This window comes from Harpia harpyja, chromosome Z (genome assembly GCF_026419915.1).
Source record: "Harpia harpyja isolate bHarHar1 chromosome Z, bHarHar1 primary haplotype, whole genome shotgun sequence".
NCBI classification, from domain to species: Eukaryota; Metazoa; Chordata; class Aves; order Accipitriformes; family Accipitridae; genus Harpia; species Harpia harpyja.
The window spans coordinates 30,629,185-30,650,679 of NC_068969.1; the positions used below are offsets into that span (position 1 = coordinate 30,629,185).

Below are 21,495 nucleotides of genomic sequence, written 5' to 3' on the forward strand. Positions count from 1 at the left end.
AAAAGTATGGTTGGAATGTCCTGCACTTGCATTTTGTATGGCTTATTTGTTTCTTGAGACGATCAGATGGTAGTAGGTATAGGTGGACCATCCCAACATGTTCTGTCATGATCAGGACTTGCATACTACTAAGACAATAAATATATTGAAGAAGTTTATATGAAGAAACACGCAAGAAGGTAGTTAAAATTTTACGGCTAAATATCTAAGGCATTCTTCATGAAGCTCTATTTTGGCAACATAAAGTTTTAATCTTTAAATTAATTCTGGCACATTTACAATGATGATACTTGAATCAGGTAAGTTCTACTGCGTATTTATGTGTAGGGCACGAAAATTATGCCACTACATGTTGTTCAATAAATGGAGGTCATCTATTCACAAAGGTATTATCAGAAAAAAATGCAGGTGATTTTTCAATTCAAATTTTTCTGTTATATTTTCAAATCTTTTTGTGAAATTATGAAAGGTTAGCAAACAGTTGGAAAATAAAATGATGTATATTGGATTGCTGTCTTATTCATCACCAATTTCTGTATTTGCCTATTATTAGGACTGTCAAGAAAAAACAATCTTCTCTTATATATGCCTATTTCAGCCTCCTGTTATTTCAGCCAAATACAACCATCCTGCTTTATACCACCTGATTTCTTTCAAAAGCCATCTTTCTTGTTGCAAACTTAAATATTAGTTCACCCAGAGGCTGTTTATCCAATGCACATTTCTGACTTGGCTCACGTCAAGGTTAACTTTTGAGAAGTTAATTTCTATATATAGCAGAATAATCAGTCAACAGAACATGTTTGCTGAAAGGCTGGCAAACTGAATCAGTTCAAACTGACGCCTCTTTTCTAGCAAATGCAATGCATATCTTTGAAAGAGTATACTAGAGGTAAGCTTGACATTCTTTGTATTCAAAGAGTTGACATTCACACTATTTTCCAACACTCACTTTTGAGGAGGAAAAGCTGCCTGCTCTAAGGGAAAATTAATTCTTGACTCTCCCACTGCCCTTTCTTCTAGCCTTCTACTGTTGAGGAATATTCCCTGACCTAAGCAAGCTGTATCAATCACCATGTAAAACAACAGGACTAGTAACAGAGAAATTCTGGAGCAGCAAAAAAGAACGAGAGGGCAACCTCACACATTTGGTGTTCCAGACAGGGCAATGAGAAGTGTGCATATTGCTCAAGTTAGGATTTGGCAAATGCTATTTATTTGTGTTTATTCTCCACTACAACCCAGTTTTAATCATATTCTTTTACAGTGATATCCCAGGCATAAGAAAAGAGTATGATAAGCTCTCTGGTAATATCACAGACCACTGCCAAAGGAATTGACAAGAATTACTAAAAGCAGAATTTTGCTGGCCTAGCTGTCCTTGGGTCATGATAGTTTCTTGCAAGCCTGGAAACTACAAGAACAGGGTATGAGAGATGTGACTCTATGCAAGAGTACCCAGGATAAATCTAGAGGACTAGGAAGAATATATGCATGACAGAAAAGGAGGTACAACTAATAAATGAATATCTGTGTATAAATGTATGTGAAATACCCCAATTCCATCCTATAGTTTTCCAGGAAACTATACAACCATATACAAACAGATCATCTTTGCAGTTACCAAGGGGCAAAATTTTTCTCTTAGATACATATGGTGAAAGCCAGCATTGTTGTTCTGCTCTTAGTAACAAAAACACGTGGAAGTCCCCTTTAGTGTGGGTAACAACAAACTCTCTGCTCCTACAGACAGAAAATAGTAAAACACAGTACTGTTACCTAAGTTCAGGAAGATGTTTTACTACAGCAGGCAGAATTTATTCTAACAGCTGTAGAAGACTGATCTGGTGGCCCTCTAAGAAGGAGTGACTGCGTTGGTAGATAAGGGAAGAGCAACTGATGTCATCTATCTTAACTTCTCTGAGGCCTTTGGCATGGTTCCACACAATATCCTTGTCTCTGAATTGGGGAGATATGGGTTTGATGGATGGACTACTTGATGGATAAGGAATTGGCTGGATGGCCACATCCAAAAAATTGCAGTCAAGAGCTCAGTGTCCGAATGCAGATCAGTAACAAGTGGTGTCCTTCAGGGGTCCACACTGGGACCGGTACTGTTCAATATCTTTATTAATGACAGAGAGAGTGGAACTGGGTGTGCCCTCAGGAAGTTTGTGGATGACACCAAGCTGAGTGGTGTAGCTGATATGCTTGAGGAACGAGATGCCATCCAGAGGGACCTTGACAGCCTGGAGAAGTGGGCCCACGTGAACCTCATGAAGTTCAACAAGGCCAAGTGCAAGGTCCTGTACCCGGGATGGGGCAATCACCAGTATCAGTGCAGACTGGGAAATGAAGAATTGAGAGCAGCCCTGCCGAGAAGGATTTGGGGATACTGGAGGATGAAAAGCTGGACATGAGCCAGCAATGTGTGTTTGCAGCCCAGGAAGCCAACTGTATCCTGGGCTGCATCCAAAGCAGGGTAGCCAGCAGGTGGAGGGAGGGGATTCTGCCCCTCTGCTCCGCTCTGGTGAGACCCACCTGCAGTACTGCCTCCAGCTCTGGGGTCCTCAGCACAGGAGAGACAGGGACCTGTGAAAGCAGGTCCAGAGGAGGGACACAAAAATGATCAGAGGGATGGAACACCTCTCCTGTGAGGGAAGGCTGAGAGTTAGGCTTGTTCACTGTGGAGAAGAGAAGGCTCTGAGGACAGCTTAGTGCAGCCTTTCAATATTTAAAAGGGTTTATAAAAAAGACAAAGAAAGACTTTTTACTGGGGCCTGTAGTGACAGGACAAGGGGCAATGGTTTTAAACTGAAAGAGGGTAGATTTAGAATAGAAAAAAGGAAGAAATTTTTTTACAATGAGGGTGGTAAGACATGGGAACAGGTTGTCCAGAGAAGTTGTGGATGTCCCATCTTCGGAAGTGTTCAAGGTCAGGTTGGACAGGACTTTAAGCAATGTGATCTAGTGGAAGATGTCCCTGCCCATGGCAAGGGGGTTGGACTAGATGATCTTTGAGGGTCCTATCCAATCCAAACCATTCTATGATTCTGTGATTCTGGGTAGTTCAAGATGAACCTTCTTTGCAAGGTAAGGTTCAGAGTATTCCAACAATAGGAGAAAAGAAAGTAAGAAAAAAATTTGACTCAAGTTTTAACGTAGCCACTTGCATATTCAATTTATTTGATAAAAAAACATTATACACTACAAATGAGGATGAACTTTACTGTTTCTATTCCTATTAAATTTCTATTGAAGTTAGTAACAGCCTTTCTCAGGTAGAGATGACAAATATGGAACTTCAGAATTACCAGCTATAGGTTAAGAGGCTTTTCCTACAATCTGTGAAATGACCAAAAGAATATACACTCAGAAGCCAGATAACAATTCTTTTTTCTTTCAAATCTGCATATCCAACACCTTTTTCTGTTTTATGGTAATATGCAAGACAGTGACCTTACTATTTTATTTTTATTGACAACATTCAGTAATGTTTTGCATGAATTATTGCAGAATCCACATGCTGTCACCTGCATCACACTGCATTTCTAACTATCTTCTAACTGAATGACTCCCAGAAAGGGAATAAACACTACTAGTTCAAATATTCACATGCAAATAGGTGTTTGTATGAATATCTATGTATAAATGATAATTACATGCCTATATATGCCACTTTTTCCTTTCTGCAGTACCCTTTCCTCTCTGGAATTTCAATCATAGAATCATGAACAGGTGTCCACAATTACTAGTAAAAGTAAAACCATATTTAAAAATATTTTTGTCTACATTTACAGCTCTCTACTCTTGATATGTCAGAATTGTTTACAGTGTCATTCACCTGGAATTCTATTCTCTCTCTAGAAAAGGTAACTAATGGAGAGCAGACAGTTTTCCAAAGCAGTGATTTTCTTTTTTTTTTTTTCTTTTTTTTTTTTTCATTACTTACTGCACTGTTTGAAGTGGAGAATTTTGGGTGCCGAATCTTGGGCTGGAGGCTGGGAAAGGTTTTTTCTGCTGTAGGAATTCATTGTTGTGGTTGACTGAACCGTGACTAAATCAGTATGGGGATGACAGCCAGAGACAAGCTAGAATAAGACACTAAACATAGGCAACTGTTGCTTGGTAGCTCCACCTTTCCTCTCATTTTGGATGAAACAGAGACCTCCCTACCCCATAGGATCTCGTAAGTCTCACTGAAGCCAGAACTCGGTAGGGGTGTGATCCAGGACCCCCTCTCTGTTGCAGAAGCAGCACACAGCTGACTGCAGGCAACTTTGTCGTTATGAAAAATGTTGTTTCCCACAGCACCCTCTGAGGTGGTTGCAATAACAGCACTGAAGCAGGAGCTGCTCCCACTGAGCTTGTAAGAACATGGAGTCAGTGAAGTGAACTTCTCCAAAGAGTGGGTCATATGGTAAGATTCAAAATTTAAAAGTGGTAATAGGTCTCACCACTGCAAACTGCCTTCGAATATGTCTTTAAAAGCACAATATACCCATGAAAGATTAAAAATAATGTAAATACACTACCACCATCTCAAATTTCAGACAGAAATATTCAGTCAGAAAGTCAGAGGCCTTTAGTTAACAGTTAGTACCATGTTATGTAGTTATAGGCAACATTACAAACTACAGAAATCACCAGCCTTTCTTTCTGGAAGCTTACACTATAAACACAGCTACACAGAGAGCCCTTATACAACCCCAGGCACCATAAACCTCAGCAGGCAGCTCTTTTTCTTCTCTAAAACAGCCTCTCTCCAACTTGATCTCACTCACACTGCATGAGGTACTTTCATTTGTGCTTGCAAATGCCCTATGGTAGCAAAACGCCAGTTTGCCTTGCAGGTGCACATGTAGTAAAAGTTACAACCTGCCTTTTAAAAAAAAAAAGCTCTTAGTGACATTTTACTGAACATATCTCTTCCTGATTTTTTTTTTTCCTTTTCTTCTGAGACCCCAGCATTCTCTATACCATTTTACTGGAGAATGAAAACACTCTGAATCCTATGTTAAATCAAACAAACTTTTGTTTCAACCCTATTATTTCATGTCTTTATGTCATATAGATATAACTCCTATTAGTACTTTCTGCCATTTTGCATGCTGTCTTCATTTATGGTATTGTTTCAAAATTCAGTATTTTTTTTCCTTAGTTTAACTGCTCTGAGACAAGCCCTAACCTTCAACATATGAATATGGAATCTCCATCCTTAGAGATACGAAAAAAAGTTATTTATAAATAAATAAACTGTATTATTCAAGACTGAATAAGGAGCCACCTTTGTGATTGCTCCAGGCAGTCCCTTTTATACCAGAAAGAAATGAAAGAGTAAAGTGCAACTAAGGTCTTGAGTATCATACTTATAAGCTGTGTTTATCAGACCTTATCCAAATTCATATAGCTCTTAGTCAAGCTGACATTTTGTCACTAAGAAAGAAATTAATACCTGAAGAAATGCCCAGATAATAAATATTTAATAATTATTTTCATTTTCTCATAAAATGAATATATTTCTATAACCCAAATGTTAAAAAAAATACCCCCCCCCTCATTTCATAATAAAAACATTACTGCAAATTTAAGCATTTGAACAAGACAGCTACTCTTTATAAATCTGAACAGTTACAAGCACTGGGCTGCTCCATGGAATTTTTTAATAATCCACTGTCCCTTTTAAGTTCAGATGACATTTATTTAATGAACTGGGAAAAATGATTCAAGAATCTTTCACAAGTTTATAAAATCTAACTGACTTCATGCAGTCAGGGAGAAAATAGATACACTTTTATTAAAGTCTGTATATTTGCACTTGTTTATAAAACTCAATTATTTTCCAAAAACACCATGAAAACAAAAGAAATATTCTAAGCTTCCCACAGAGTGTCCTATTATTATGGTATTTCTCTGAACTGCTGCAACTTTATTTTGGGAACATTATTGTATTTGAAATTGTTCTAACAGAGGAGACCGACCGATACTTCCTGTTTTGCACGAGACAGATCTTTTCTTTCAAGCACGTTTCAGCTGCGAATAGCACTAGGAAATTTGAAAACAGAGGCATTAATTCCAAATACTCCAACATGCAGCCTGCGCGTGACTGCGCAGCCACCGAATATACTGCAAAACACAAGGGCCAGGAGCCGTGCTCCTCGCCTGGGGCCGAGCAGAGGAGCACAGTGGGGGTTTCTACGTTATCGCTGCCCCGCACACAGGCAATCACTGCTCCTGAGCAGCCCCAGCCATCCCTGGGAGAGGGCTGTTCAGTACCCCCAGACAAAGACGGGCACAGGGACACCGTGCTCCAAGCAGGGCGGTGTTGTTTTATTGCTGTTCTCTTCACTAGACTAGACATAACCAGTGATAATAATTTCTTGGTTTGGGTTTAACAGGTTTTTATCCTCCTAAGACAGTTAAGCATCTGCATAACATTCACTATTAAAGTACTTTCACTGACTTCAAAGGGACCACTAGCATGCTTAATATTAAACAAGTGTGTAGGTATCTATTGAACTGTGGTTTCTAGTGGGGTTTTCTGAACTGGCGAGAACAGTCAGTACTGTTCTGAAAGTCCAACTTGTTTGCGCAAGGGTAGCCAACAAATCATACCTGCAGCATTTGTTCTTCCTCTGAAAATATCGTCGTACGCTTTCCATTGTGGGGTCACCTGGTAGGCGTGGATGAACACCACAAAAACCACTACCAAGCACATTAATGGCACCAGAGCAGCGGTGAAGAGAGCAGCGTAGGCATTTGGAATGAAACACCTGATGGAAAAAAATGGAAAGAAATGCTGTTGATAAACGTAAGAGACACCTTGAGCAGTCATGAGTGAAATTTCAAAACCAAATGTTTTTGAAGAAGGATGGGCTTTACAAACCATAAAGTCTTTAACTCTATTCCCAGAGTAACCTTGATAGGATGCATTGGGCTCTGTTGGTTCTTATCTCCTCATCACATCTTAAGGAATATGACATTTGCACCTTAGAAGTATGCATGTTATATTTTAGCCTAGCCAGCTGGAGAGAGTTGGAGAGATTTAAACTGTTGCAATGGAACAAATTATATTTTAACAAACTCCATGCATGCTATATCCATTTAACATGATCACTCTTAGTCACCAAAGTCTAAAAGGGCATTATGCAATTTTCTATACTTAGCTCCTGAAACCACAAATTAAATTTTGAGAAATATATTTTTTAAATAAATGAACAAGTCTTAAAGGCAAGATAACTATTCCTCCTCAAGTTGTTGGAAATTATATGTCATTCGCACACTGAAGCCAAATGCTCGCTCCCTCCCATTTTTTTTTTAAATTGTCCTGTCTCTCCTTACCCTTTCCATTTATTAAAGTTATAATTATTTATAAAGATGTGACAGGAACATGAGTTATTCCTGAAAATAGTCAAATTACGCATATAAGATGATGACTTGAAGGATATGGAGATGATAGTTAAAGAGAGCTCTCAACAGTATGAGAGATCAGGGTTTTCTGTGAACTCCCTGGAGATCACTATGTGCTTTACAGCCACTGACCTACTCTAGAGATGACGCACAACAGAGCAGCCCAAGGGACGGCTCAGGAGTCAGTATGTCTAGAGAGTATGTGGTCACTGCTATCCCTATTAAGAGGGTGTAACTTACCCAGCCTTTCTGTTTGTCAGGTCAGTCAGCTCTGCTAAATAAGCTTGGAGTCAATGCTGGTATAATATACATCTGAGAAGAGCCTGGGTACATGTTTCACTTGTATACCTTCTGGGGTTGCTTAGGCGGACATGCATACTCTGCCCGGCAAGTCAAGACTGCATTCTATGTCAGCTCTTCCAGACTATCAGTCAGGAACACTCAGTGAATCCCAAAATCATTTCCAGCAGAATCTAGATACCTTCTACAACTCTCTTCAGAAAGTATAGGCACAGTCTGACACCAAGCTGAGCTGCCACCTGATTAAGATCACTGAGCAAGTAAGCAACAGGGAAGATAGGAACTCTCTATTGCAATTAAAGGTGTTTGTTTCACAGAATCATAGAATGGTTGAGGTGGGAAGGGACTGCTGGACGTCATCTTTCCCAAACCCCCTAATCAAGCATGAACACATAGAGCTGGTTGCCCAGGACTGTGTCTAGATGGGTTTTTAATAGCTCCAAGAATGGAGACTCCATGACCTCTCTGGGCAACCTGTGCCAGTGCTCGGTCACCCTCACAGTGAAAAAAGTGTTTCCTGATGTTCAGATGGAGTCTCCTGTGTTTCAATTTGTGCCCATTGCCTCTGGGCCTGTCACTGGGCACCACTGAAACCACCACCTGGCTCCATCCTCTTTGCACCCACCCTTCAGGTATTTACATACATTAAAAAGATCCCCCTGAGCCTTCTCTTCTCCAGGCTGAACAATCCCAACACTCTCATCCTTTCCTCACAGGAGAGACGCCCCACTCCCTTACCCATCTTGGTGGCCTTTTGTTGGACTCTGTACAGTCTGTCCCTGTCTCTCTTTTACTGGGGAGTGCAGAACTGGAGCCAGCACTCCAAGTGTGACCTCACCAGTGCTGAGCAGAGGGGAAGGATCACCTTCCTCGACCTGCTGGCAACACGGTTGTTTCCTGGACACAACATCTGATCCATTTCATCCTTCTAATTTTTAATATTTCTTAGGCATGAAAGTTATTTCTGTTCCCCAAATGTAATCTTGAATGGGCCTAATTAGCATTAAGACATGAAGGCACGTTACCATAACCGGTGCTGCTTTTAATGATTATACTGAAGCCAAGAATCTTAGTAAAAATATAGTCTTCTATAAAATCATATTTATGTTCTGAAACCTGTAATTTTTTTTCAATTTGATACATTTTTGTATTTCAGAGATTTCAAAAACTATCTGAACGTCTTCAAAGTTTTCTGTGACCACTCCTTTATATTCAGTTAGTGAATGCTGCATAAAAATGAAAACCCACAGAGCTGGATCACTTTTACTAATACCCCTAGGTACTTTCTTGAAAAAAGACACTGAAAAGTTATGTAGCCATGAAGTACAGAAAGCTGTATTAACCTACAAAGCTTACTTTGGATTTTTTTCTTGAAAGCAATGGTGAGCAATTCAGCGACGACCACTATTTTCTGTACTTTTTATTCACATATAGTAGTGTGATGATATATGTTGAAAGATCTTTCATGTTGGAAATCATATGGCATATCATTATAGGGACCAACTGAAAATATTCATGATACTTGACACTAGGGGCACACATTTATTATTCCATTACCATGACACATTTGTCACATGGAGCTACTGTGTGTCTCGTATTTCTAGCATTGGACGGGAATAGGAGAAAATTGTCCCAAAACATCAACTAAACTGGTGTTCCAGAACACAACTATTCTACAGAAAAAGGCCTACAAAGACTGATGTGGAAACTGGAATGAACTACATAATTACAAACCTTACTTGTTTAAAGAAAAACATTATCTCCTGCAGTATAGCCTTCAAGCAAGTTTGGTTGTTTTGTTTTTTTTAAAACATGCACTAGACTTTGCAAAGTAAGTCTTTAATCCACGAAAGACAGAGCCATTGTGCATAATGAAGTTTTTTTGTATTTCTTTCTTGGGCAAGTAACTGTAAGGTTTTTGTTTTGCTTATTTTGAATCTGAGTAATAGCAAAAAACCAAATACAGCTACCTGTTGAAATACATGCCTTGTGCAATGGGGACAACAAAAAATCAAACACTGTTAGCTTCTTCAGAGACTGCCATTTTATTACCAAGTTTCTGTGACTTCCTATTAACACTTTCTATTACCAAATCATACTTTTTTTTTTTTTCCTGACTGTTTTGAGGTTTGCTACCAGCTTATATCTCCTCTGGCATTGAAAAGTCAACTATTTAGCTTTTGTCTCAAGCTGCCTCCACTCTTGCCCTTCTTGACTATTGTTACCTGACTGGAGGGTCCATCTTTGATTATGTTTTGACCACTTTGTTCTGACCACTGACTTTGTTTTGATCCCTGATTTTGTTTTGATTACTATAAATGTCTCTGGTAAACCACAACAGTAATATATACCCATTGGCTGATTCTCTTTCACTACTCCAAGTACTTCTCTTTCACTAAAGTAATTCATTTACATTACCTTCAAGACTCCCTGTGGTAGCCTCCCAATCTCCTACTCCACTCACGGTGTCACTTTTCCCATAAACAGCACTCTACTTCCATCTCAAATGTTTCTAATTTACAAATTTTTTTTTTTCCAACTTATGAGAATATTAAACTCATTATCCAAAGCTCTGTGTAGGTCTGTATCTGTTATAATTCTATGAAAAAGGCTAGAAATAATTTTAGAAAGAATTCTCTAGAATGTGTCTTCTCCAAGGTACAAATCCATACTAGTATGTAATGATTTGTTAATCATTTTAGAACTGAAAAAAAAAAAATACAGAAAATATGTTAGGTTTTTTCCTTCAGTATGAAGAAATAAGACTCTTACTTTACATATTTTTTGCCATGACTAGAATGATGAGAAACAGCTGTAATATATAAGATTCTTTTTTCTCTTTTGAGAACTACTGAAGATGTTCATTAAATCTAAATTGATACTTTTAAATACAATAAACAGAGAGATTAGGACATACAAATTAACAGACAATATCATCTTCCTTTTGGGAAAAACGTAATCTCAGAAAATCATATACATTTAAATCAATTCATTGACTAAAATGACCTCACTTATTGGCCAGCCAGAATCAGGGCTTTACCTTGGTTTTGATTTTTTTTTCCCTTCTAATCTATAAAAAGGGATTGCTAGGCTTGCTTTCGTCTCAAGGGGGTGAAGCATGTTTATCTGACCCTTTAAGTGTCTTTGTAAAGCCTTCTGTGATCTCTTAAACCATAACATTTCCTAAAATCTGGAGAGGTATTCCAGCTACATAAGATATGGAAGGCCCTCTTTTATTTTTCTAATACTTTTAAAGGAAAAAGAGAAAACAGCTGAAAAGATGTATACTGGAACTATTTGCCAACACAATTACATAATTAGTATTAAAAAAGGAAAAAGAAAAAAAAAACAAGCAATATTGCTAAGGCAATAAGGACTATTTAAAAATTCAGGAAGGTATTCAATGAAAGGACTGACATATTTTGTTCCTTTCTAAGTGAGAAAGATTTAAAATAACTCAATGTGTTAAAGACAGTTTCATTCTGTTATTGCCATAACTTGAATTCTAAGGACAATCTCCTTCAAGTGCATCTTGAAACTATGGAAACTTAAGTTTGACAAAAATTGGAAGTGTTCTTGTCTATCAAATGCCCGGTGTTCTCATTTAGTTTTGTCAGCAGACAGCTAACCTTTTGACTTCTACTTGTCATGTGAGTTTCTCTCCAGAGATAGACCTAGATTATTATTATTACTATTGTTGTTCCTATTTTTTAATTTGTTATGTTTTTAATTTTCATTATTGTTATTTAATCTGGGCGGAAACCTCGACAACTCTTGAGCTTCTCCCTTGCTTCAAAAGGCACAGCTGGTTGGTGGGCAGCCTAGCATAGAGAACAGGCAATTGTGGCACCATGTGAGTTTGCTCATATTGTGCATGTTACATCACGAAAGTAAAAGGCAAAGGTCAGACACATGAATTTGCGCTTACATTTGTATTTCATCACCTCCATTTAGAGAAAGAAATCTCTGTACCTAAAATAATCTAACAAAAGGCAAAGCCTGAATCACTTATTCATGCTCACTCAGCAAATTCTTCACAAAATAGATGAGACAATGCTAAAAAATGAAAACAGGCAAGCTGGGTTATGATCTACACACACTTCTAGACATTCACACATTCTGGGCTTTCTTAAAAAGCAACTTGCTCTGTTCCAGATCTTGGCTTTGCTGCGGAAGAAGGCTACATTACCTTTGAGTTGGCACTTCATATTTCTTCTTAGAACATGCTCCACAATTTTCTACTAAGTGCAGAGCAGGCCAGACAATGGAAGCATTTTTTGCAAAAAATTACTTGCTAAAAAGTTGCTAATCTTACAAATTATCTGCAGCAAATTGTGTATGACCTGTATCTAAGCAACATAACAAAAACTAAAATGTCTTTTCTGAACTCATTCTAGATGATGATATTTATTATCTGCTTCTGATGTTTTGGGCAGTTTAAAAGTTTGATAATTAACCCTCTTTTGAAAACATTATAGGTTTTTAATACGCAGAAACTCTGGGCTTTTAATTTTGACACAATTGTTAAGTATAACCCTCTGAGAAGATCTGATCTCTTGCATTGCATCTCAGAATCACCAATAAACTCAGTTCTCTGCTATAAGTTTGTTTGCAATTTCAGCTGACAAATTGCTCCCGTGTGAGGCTATATCTAGTGCAATAATTCTTTCATTTAGCAGTTTATGCTGCTCCCTCTTGTCCCTTCTTCCAACTTTCTGCTTGTTTTGGAATACTGCTGTTCTTTATATCAAATACCTTTGCACCACTTGGCAGTGAGGTACAAACGCAAAGCAGTAAGCATCCAGGTAATGCTGTAGTATTTTATCTCCCTCAGCACCAAGCTAGAGGCCCCAATCCATGGACACTTCACACGTGATTCAGGATTGCAGAAGTTTTTGCATATGGCCATCTACCATGATGGTAGAACCAATGCAGTGAGTCAGTGCAGAGCAGCTCATGAGTCACTGAGCTTTAAAGTAAAGCTTTTAAAACAAACCAAAAATAATGCTCATTTACATTAAAAATGCATGCAAGAAAATGTCAGTATTAGCAACTGTTTGAGACTGGATCAGTGGTGTACATACCCTCAGAGCAGATAACCCTGTCAGCTTTTGCAGTGTCAAAGCATCATGAACTTGAAGAATTCTGAACCTGAACAGATGATACAGTTCCACTCTTCTTTGTTTTATATTGTAACAGTAGTAATTTTCCATAAATACATTAAGCAACAAGATTAATGTTTGTGTTGTGTTTTGTTTTCCACTCCCCTGACACGGAAAGAAACACAGGGACAATTTTGTTATATGTGTTTCTTTTTTTAAAAAAAATGCTTATTTTTCTATGAACTGATGTGAAGAAAACCAGCTGGAAAGGGTTCCTAGATACACTAGCAACAGACCCCACAACACCCTGAAAACACAGACTTAACACTTTTTAAAACTCAGTGGAGACTGAATTAAAGAGAGTGGCCCAATCTGATGTGCTTTATGGCTGCCTTGGACAATGGAAGGTGGTGTAGCTTTCATTTGGAGGGTTTTTTTGAGCTTTACTGCACAGATAGAAAGTTTGCAACCCAGCCAAAAGAACAACTCTATGATGCTACCTTGCTACCTAACGTTGCAGCAAGTGTTGGCCTGTGATGGTATCATAGATACAGCTATGGGATGGTTTAATACAAGTGAGAATTTGAAAATATTTTTGAAGTACCATCAGAAATGAATCACTGTCCATGTGAACCTTTGGCTAAAGGAAATTGTACTGTGGCTGAGAACTAAAAAGCTTTTCTCTCCATGAAAATACTTTTCTCTATACCACACCCTATGTCATTACTGCCTGATGTCAGTCTAGCCTGATAAAGAACATGCAACCTCTCAGAGAAACCTGTTTCAGTGCTTCACGGCACTTACCTCTAGACACCATTTCCCAGTGTAAAACTTAACTCTTTCTTGGCGCAGTGTATGCACATTACATCTTGGCATAGCCAACATGGATGTGGGAAACAGATTTTTCCCTTGTTTGCTGCAACATTTCTTTATCTACTTGTAAATTGCTACAATTTTCTCCTCTGGTCTTCTTTTAACTGAATAGTCCTAGATCTTTCAGTCTTTGTGAGCATATTTTGTATTTAAGACCTTTGCTGGTCTCATGGATTACACCACTTTACTAATGCATTTCTTAAATTATTGGGCCTAGCACCTTTGCTAGCATTTCATCTCTGTACATGACTACAGCAGAAGGACTTTATGTATCCTTAAGACTAAGTTGCTTTATATATAGGCCAATACCATGTTTGCCTTTTGTGCTGTTGCACAAAGTTGTTGACTCATGCTCAGTTTATCATCCACGATACGCACGAGATCTTTTTGTGGAGAACTGGTAAACAGCCAGTTATTCCCCATCCTATTTTTGCATAGCTAATTATTCTTGGCAAGATGCAATTCTTTCCACATGTCCCCACTGAATACCATACTACTTTTTCAGAACTGATCTCAGATGTCAATAACATTATGAATTATAACCGACATTCAATGTACTTCTTTCCCAGCTTTGCGCTGTGGTAAATTTGAATGCAAACTCCTTTATCCCAGGCTTGTATTATATGAGACAAATGTAATATTTTCCAGTCCATTAGTAACCAAGGAAGATGCTGAACAATATCTGAAGGACATTTTAAAGTCATGATTCCTTGAGAATTTTCATCTAAGAATTCTGAAAAATTTACCTGAGAACATAGTCAGTCTTTTTCAATATGTCTCGGAATATATAGGGAAATTTGAGATGACTAGGTATGTACTGACATTACTTCGAAGATCAGAAACTGAACAAATATAAGACATGATAAAACATTCAGCTCATGAAGAATTAAAAAGCAAAAATCAAGATGCTTTTCTGGACAACAGACTACATCAGATAAAGTTGATTTCATTCTTTCCTGAGGTTACAGGTTTGGTTTCTAAATGCACATGGAAACTTTTGACACTATTTGAATTACACAGCGGGATGCAATAGAAGGAAAGCAAATGTTAAACCTACTACACACCTACCACACTCACTGGCTAATTCTGAATTCTGAGGAAAATAATCTGGAAATTACTGTGGATCACATTAAGCAGAACATGAGTCATAACCTTATGCTGTTCCAGAGAGGTAAATGTCATATTTGGATGTATGAACAGCAATATATGCTGCAACACATATGAAGTAATCGTTTGCTCTAGTCAGCATTACAAATACCTCAGTGGCAAGCTGTGTCTGGTTTAGGCACATTTCAAAAACTTGAGTTGAATGAAGAAAGTTCACAGTAGAGCTGTGAAGGCTACCAGAGGTCTTATAAATGTGTTCCACTCTGAACAGACTGAAAAAAACTATTATTTTGATTTTTTTTGTAGTTTGTTTGTTTTTCTAAACAGAAGGGACATGTATTGTAAACTACAAGTAGGCAAAGAACTGGCAAACTATGAGTAGGCAAAAAAGCAAAAGCAGAATACTTTCTCCATGTTGTAATACATTTTTCTTGCTGGAAAACACAAGCTAAGGGCCTTAAACTGTACCAAGATTGGCTGATGGCTATCAGAGTAATCACAGAAGGGATTAGCTGTATTTAGCAGATCCACAGGGATCAGGGCTAGGTCCCTTAAAAGAGGATCCAGACACAAACTAGCAAGGTACTTTCAAGCCCAGAAATTAATGCTTGGGAAAAACAATATAAAAATACCTAAAGCACATGCCTTACAATGAAAGATGTTAGGCAGCTCTTATTTCTGTGTTTGAACTGTTCTTTCCAACGAAGCCCCTGAGGTTCAGTTCTAATGTAAATAAAGCTTTCTCTTCTGGTGAACACTTGTTAAACATTTCCTAGGCAATCCACAGAGTCAAGCCCAAAACAGGAAACAGAGAAGATCAGCTGAGCTTTTTTTTTCCACTGTAGATAATTTCTTAATTCTACTCCTTTTCTTTCCTTGACCCACCTTGATTATCCTTTCTCCTTTCCTCTCTCCTTTCCTTTCTCCTTTCCTTCCTCCTTTCCTTTCTCCCTTTACCCTTCCCTTTGTTATCAATAACTGCAAACTATGCACATGCACAGGATACCTGCACACATCCAGAGAATGTGCCTAGCATGCATTTTATTTACATTCTATTTGGTGTTTTACTAGGATGTTGCCTGCCATTGCCTCATGATAAGCAAGCTCACTTATATCCATAATCAACTAAAATATCACACAATCCAAACTGCATAATAGCAAAAGCAACGTTTCCAATACCCAAGGATGAAAACCACATGTATAGCTCCAGTCTAACAATGCAGTGTTTACTTTATCCAGTACCCAAAATAATGTTTACCAAAAAATTTACTTTCACTGCTAATATGTCTTGCCTCCTGCTACTGGATAGACAATCTCTCTCTAAAGATACGCATAAGTCACAAACAAGAGAATTCTAAAACGACCGATCAGCAAAGATTTTTTTTTTCTTCTTTTGCAAAGGGCAAAGTGCATTGCAATAGTCAGCATGGGAGCACCCCAAGCACTATATTTTTCTTCCTAAGCCTTCAGAAAGCAACCATTGTTTTCAGGTGTGCTCTAAGTAATAACATGGCATGCAAATGATAGTACTGAGTAATGCTTCTATCATCTATACTTATTATATATTAAGCATATGCTATAAAGATTACAATTTCCAATTTGCAGCATAGAAAGAAAATTTAGTGATGTAATATAATTTTTACAAGGCTTTTGAGGATGTTAGGATCAGGTCAAAAAGTACAATATAGGGGATTACAGCTGCCAGGACAGTGCTTAGACAATCGGGTCTCTCTGTCATTATGGATACATTTACATGTAAATATAGCTGGAAACAATATTTTTCAACCAAGTGTTGGTCTAATGTTGCCACAATATGTCTGCCTGGGTAAGTGAAAAGGAAAAACGAGGATCTAGGAAAAATTCCCATTCTCAATCAACACTGACTTAGTGGGGGACATCCACACTGGCAAATGAAGATCTAGGTCAAGCATGGATCCTCTTACCATCCAAAATGCCTAACTCTGTTTTGCATTGCTCCAAGTAGGTGTTTTCAAAACAATGTCCACGCAGAGGCAGACTGAGTCAAAAAAGTCATTACTGATGAAACTTATCCTGGTTTTGGCTGGGATAGAGTTAATTTTCTTTCCAGTAGCTGGTACAGTGCTATGCTTTGGATTTAGGATGAGAAGAATGTTGATAACACACTGATGTTTTCAGTTGTTGCTAAGCAGTGTTTAGACTAAGTCAAGGGTTTTTCAGCTTCTGATGCCCAGCCAGCAAGAAGGCTGGAGGGGCACGAGGAGTTGGGAGGGGACACAGCCAGGGCAGCTGACCCAAACTGGCCAAAGGGGTATTCCAGACCATCAGACATCATGCCCAGTGTATAAACTGGGGGGAGTTGGGCTGGTGGGAATGGCCGCTTGGGGACTAACTGGGCATTGGTTGGCAGGTGGTGAGCAATTGCACTGTGAATCACTTGTGTATTCCAATCCTTCTATTATTATTATCTTATTATTGTTATTATTATAATTATTAATTTCTTGGGGTTTGTTCTATTAAACTGTTCTTAGCTCAAACCATGAGTTTTGCCTTTTTTTTCTGATTCTCTCCCCCGTCCCACTGGGTGGAGGGGAGCGAGTGAGCGGCTGAGTGGTGCTTAGTTGCTGCCTGGGGTTAAACCAAGACAAACTATATCAGATTTGACTCCTTCCATCCTCTAGAGTCTGTCAACACTACTCCAACCCTACTCCAGGCCCCAAGGTTCTGTGGTGGATTGACCCTGGCTTGACGCTAGGTGCCCACCAACCTGTTCTATCACTTCCCTCCTCAGCTGGACAGGGCAGGGGGAGAAAATAAGATGGAAAAAAATTATCAAGATAAAGGCAGTTTAATAAAGCAAAAGCAAAGGCCATGCATGGAAGCAAAGGAAAACACGAGATTTATTTTCTACTTCCCATCAGCAGGTGATGTCCAGCCACTTCCCGGGAAGTAGGGCTTCAGTAGGTGTAGCGCTTGCTCCAGAAGACAAACATTGTAATAATGAATGCCCCGCCCTGTCCCGCTCATTTCTCTCAGCTTTTATTGCTGAGAAGACATCACATGGTATGGAATATCCCTTTGGTCAGTTTGGGTCAGCTGTCCTGGCTGTGTCCCCTCCCAAGACCTTGCCCACTCCCAGCCTGCTGGTGAGGGGGGAATGTTGGAGAGACAGCCTTGATGCTGTGCGAGCACTGCTCAGCAGTAGCCAAAACACTGGTGTGTTATCAACACTTTCTAGCTACCAGTACAGAGCACAGCAATACAAGGGCTGCTATGGGGAAAATCAACTCCATCTCAGCCAGACCAAATACAGGCTCTCAAAAATGCCCATGTGCCACCTGCAAGGACACATCACACATACCCTCGGTTTCATGTTAAAAATATACTCCCCTGCTTGCTGTCAATCCAGCTCTCATGTTGTTTCAAATACTCTGAATTGAAAAAAAAGAAAAAAACACACAAAGCAATATATTTTAATGCTACGAAGACTCTGCAGAGACCAGAGCAGATACAGAACCAAATAGGTTTGGCTGCAGGAGAGAGTTCCAACAAATGTGAATAAGAATCAGTCTGTGTCACTTAACCTTTGGTCCAGGTATCAGTCCCTGGAGGTCTTTTGTTTGGCATGAATGTTTGGAATTTGAGGCATCATTTTATAATTTAAAATGTATTCGAAAGTGACAAGTAGTAACCTCCTCAATTCTAGGAAGCCTAGTGAAATTATTAATAGTGTGGCCAGCAGGACTAGGGCAGTGATCATCCCCCCGTACCGGGCACTGGTGAGGCCGCACCTCGAGTCCTGTGTTCAGTTTTGGGCCCCTCACTGCAGGAAAGACATGGAGGGGCTGGAGCGTGTCCAGAGAAGGGCAACCAAGCTGGTGAGGGGCCTGGAGCACAAGTCTGATGAGGAGCGGCTGAGGGAGCTGGGGCTGTTTAGTCTGGAGAAGAGGAGGCTGAGGGGAGACCTTATCGCTCTCTACAGCTACCTGAAAGGAGGTTGTAGCGAGGTGGGTGCTGGTCTCTTCTGTCAGGTGGCTGGAGATAGGACAAGAGGAAATGGCCTCAAGTTGAGGCAAGGGAGATTTAGGTTGGATATTACGAAAAATTTCTTTACTGAGAGGGTTGTCAGGTATTGGAACAGGCTGCCCAAGGAAGTGTGCAGTCACCATCCCTGGAGGTGTTTAAAAGACGGGTAGATGTGGTGCTTAGGGACATGGTTTAGTGGTGGGCTTGGCAGTGCTGGGTTAACGGTTGGATTCAATGACCTTAACAGTCTTTTCCAACCTAAACAATTCTATGATTCTATGATTTTGAGTGATGGTGGATACCTAACAGTTGGAGAGAAGCAGGCCCCTTTAGGGTATATCAAGTTGGTCCTAAAAACTGATACACCAGTTGTTTTATTTTTTCCTTTGTCTTAACTTACAGTGGTAAAATCAAACTCTACAGAAAAACCCAATGATGATTAGGAGAATGTATCTCCTTACAGTCTTATCACAGGGTTTATATGTAAATTAAAAGCAGCTAATGAAGTATATTGAAATACTGATTCATTACACTAAGTTCATACTGTGATAGTCATATTTCAGTAGTTAAAATAAGAAAACATACAAAGGAAGGCCAAACTATAAACTGGTCTTTTTGCAAATTTGGATGTCGCAATTTCCCAGCCAGCAAAAGTGAACACTTATGTTTGTGCCGTTTCAGAAACTGAGAGCAGTGTTTGAGGATCTTTGTCTGAAGCAGAAAACTCCAGCCACTACAGAAAAAAAAAGTAATAACAAAATAATGTACTGCAGCTGCATAATGACCTGCATTAAAAGGAAGCAATAACTTCCATTCTTTTAAAAATGTATAATTATTACATAGTTATGATGATGTTAATGATAATAATGTTTATGATAATAACATTGTTTTTCTAAATTCTATTCATCCCTCATCAAAAAGTGTAAAAGCATGATTTGATAAAATCAAACGTCTGGGTTCCAGCACCACTACACAAGGCCAAGAATGCCTTGATAAAAATAAGGCTCAAAAGGCCATGGCAGCTGTACTGAAGCTAAGCAGGAATGGTTAGATGCACTCTGCATTTCTAACAGCTCATTATTCATAATAACCTTTTAAAAGAAGAAGTGACATGGCTTGGGTAAATGGAACACTGGAAGACAAGCATGGTGCTATCATGACTCAGGAAGACACAGTATGTCCCCTTTCATGATTCAGTGCTTCAAAAACCGTCGTATGAGCAAACTGAGCAAGAACCTTCCCTCGAACTAGGCTGATTTTTCTACAAGACTGAGCAGGGAAGAACCATTTCAAACTGGTCAGCATAAATTACAGCTGCCTCAGGGTACTCTAAATTACACTTGGCAGGCCAGAGAGGTTGTTCAAGCAGTGGAGGCCAACTGAAATGTGGCATGGCTTCATATTTTGATGACTCTCCGATATGCAAGGGTTTCTTTTAGCACAAGGCTCCTCTCAGGAAATAGATTTTTTTTTTTTGTCTGCTCTGCAACAAGAGAGTAGCTCAAAATAACCAGGAGAGAGCTATCTGATTTACATTTGCATCAGGTAACTCCAATAAATGGCCCTATAGTAAGGTGAAAGCAGCACTGCTTTATAACTGAGTCAAAGGGTGTTGCTAGAGCTGTCAAAGAGGCATGACACGACACAGCCCACATCCCACTGACAACACCTTGGCAGGATGTGGTTGCCCACCAGCTCTCCTATGTTCTTTGGAAAATCCCTGCCACTTTTTTTTTTTTTTTTTATGACTTGCAAACAAGCTGCATGCTTAACTTATGTTGGCCAAATTACATGGACTATGTCAAATTTTAAACTGTACTCTGATTTTCTTAAATCAAGTTGCTGTACAGCATTATAAAGTAGCTCAAATTCTGATTTTGTTAGAAAAAATCTTGGAAATGTATTCGTTACACAGTGGAAATTTTTAACCAGACATTTTAAGATTTTAAGGTGGTATTTACATATGTACATGCTCTTACTAGTAATATTTTGCCTATTTCTTTCCATAAAAAAATGTAGGCAGCTGTGAGAATTGGGTCCTAAATGCAAGCAATTGGGTCCTAAATACTGACTGTATTGAAATAAAAGGGCGCATGATGATTACAGAAGTTTTTTCAAAACTGGCACTCTGCTGGAGTTACATTTTAGGAAGCAAAAATTCTTCTAATATTAGTGGGTTCCAGCCCCAAAGAATAATCTGTTTTGTGTAAAGCACCTCTGAAATTTAAGACGACAGACAGAACAGTTGTAAATATTACCCTTGTCTCTGCATGATATGTATCTGAAGCTATTTAAATGTCAGTTCCTGTTGCTTCTAGTTCTGAAAAAAATCCTCTTTGCAATTTACAAAGTAAATTTGCTAAAAATAAGTAGGCTTTCTACCAGTAAGATAAGACATTTAGGAAAGCTAAGAAAATGTCAGGTAAAACAAATCAGAATGTAACAAAATGCACCAGCATTTATAAAGATTTATCTCTTTTTTTAACTTAAACAACACAGTGTTTTCTGAACTTCTACTGTAAGCTCATGTCAGTGCTGTTACTGATAAGCAAAGAACACCAATATAAATAAATGTTCTTGCTGATAAGTGAAACACAGGCGACCCTTCCTGATATTCGTGAGGTTTTTTTTAAAACCTTGTCTCAGTTCTCACCTCCAAGCAATGCAGCCAGAGAATCTCCAGCTCTGGAAGTTAAGA

General features: G+C 38.8%; 1 protein-coding gene across 2 annotated transcripts in view; it reads right to left on the reverse strand.

Moving 5' to 3' along the window:
* The window catches only part of ADGRV1 (adhesion G protein-coupled receptor V1), a 295,859-nt gene that overhangs the window by 48,978 nt on the left and 225,386 nt on the right, over positions 1-21,495 (reverse strand). For both annotated transcript variants that reach the window (XM_052777368.1, XM_052777366.1), the window contains one exon: positions 6,616-6,773. In XM_052777368.1, coding sequence (XP_052633328.1) covers positions 6,616-6,773 — 158 coding nt within the window. The remainder of the gene's footprint in view (positions 1-6,615; positions 6,774-21,495) is intronic.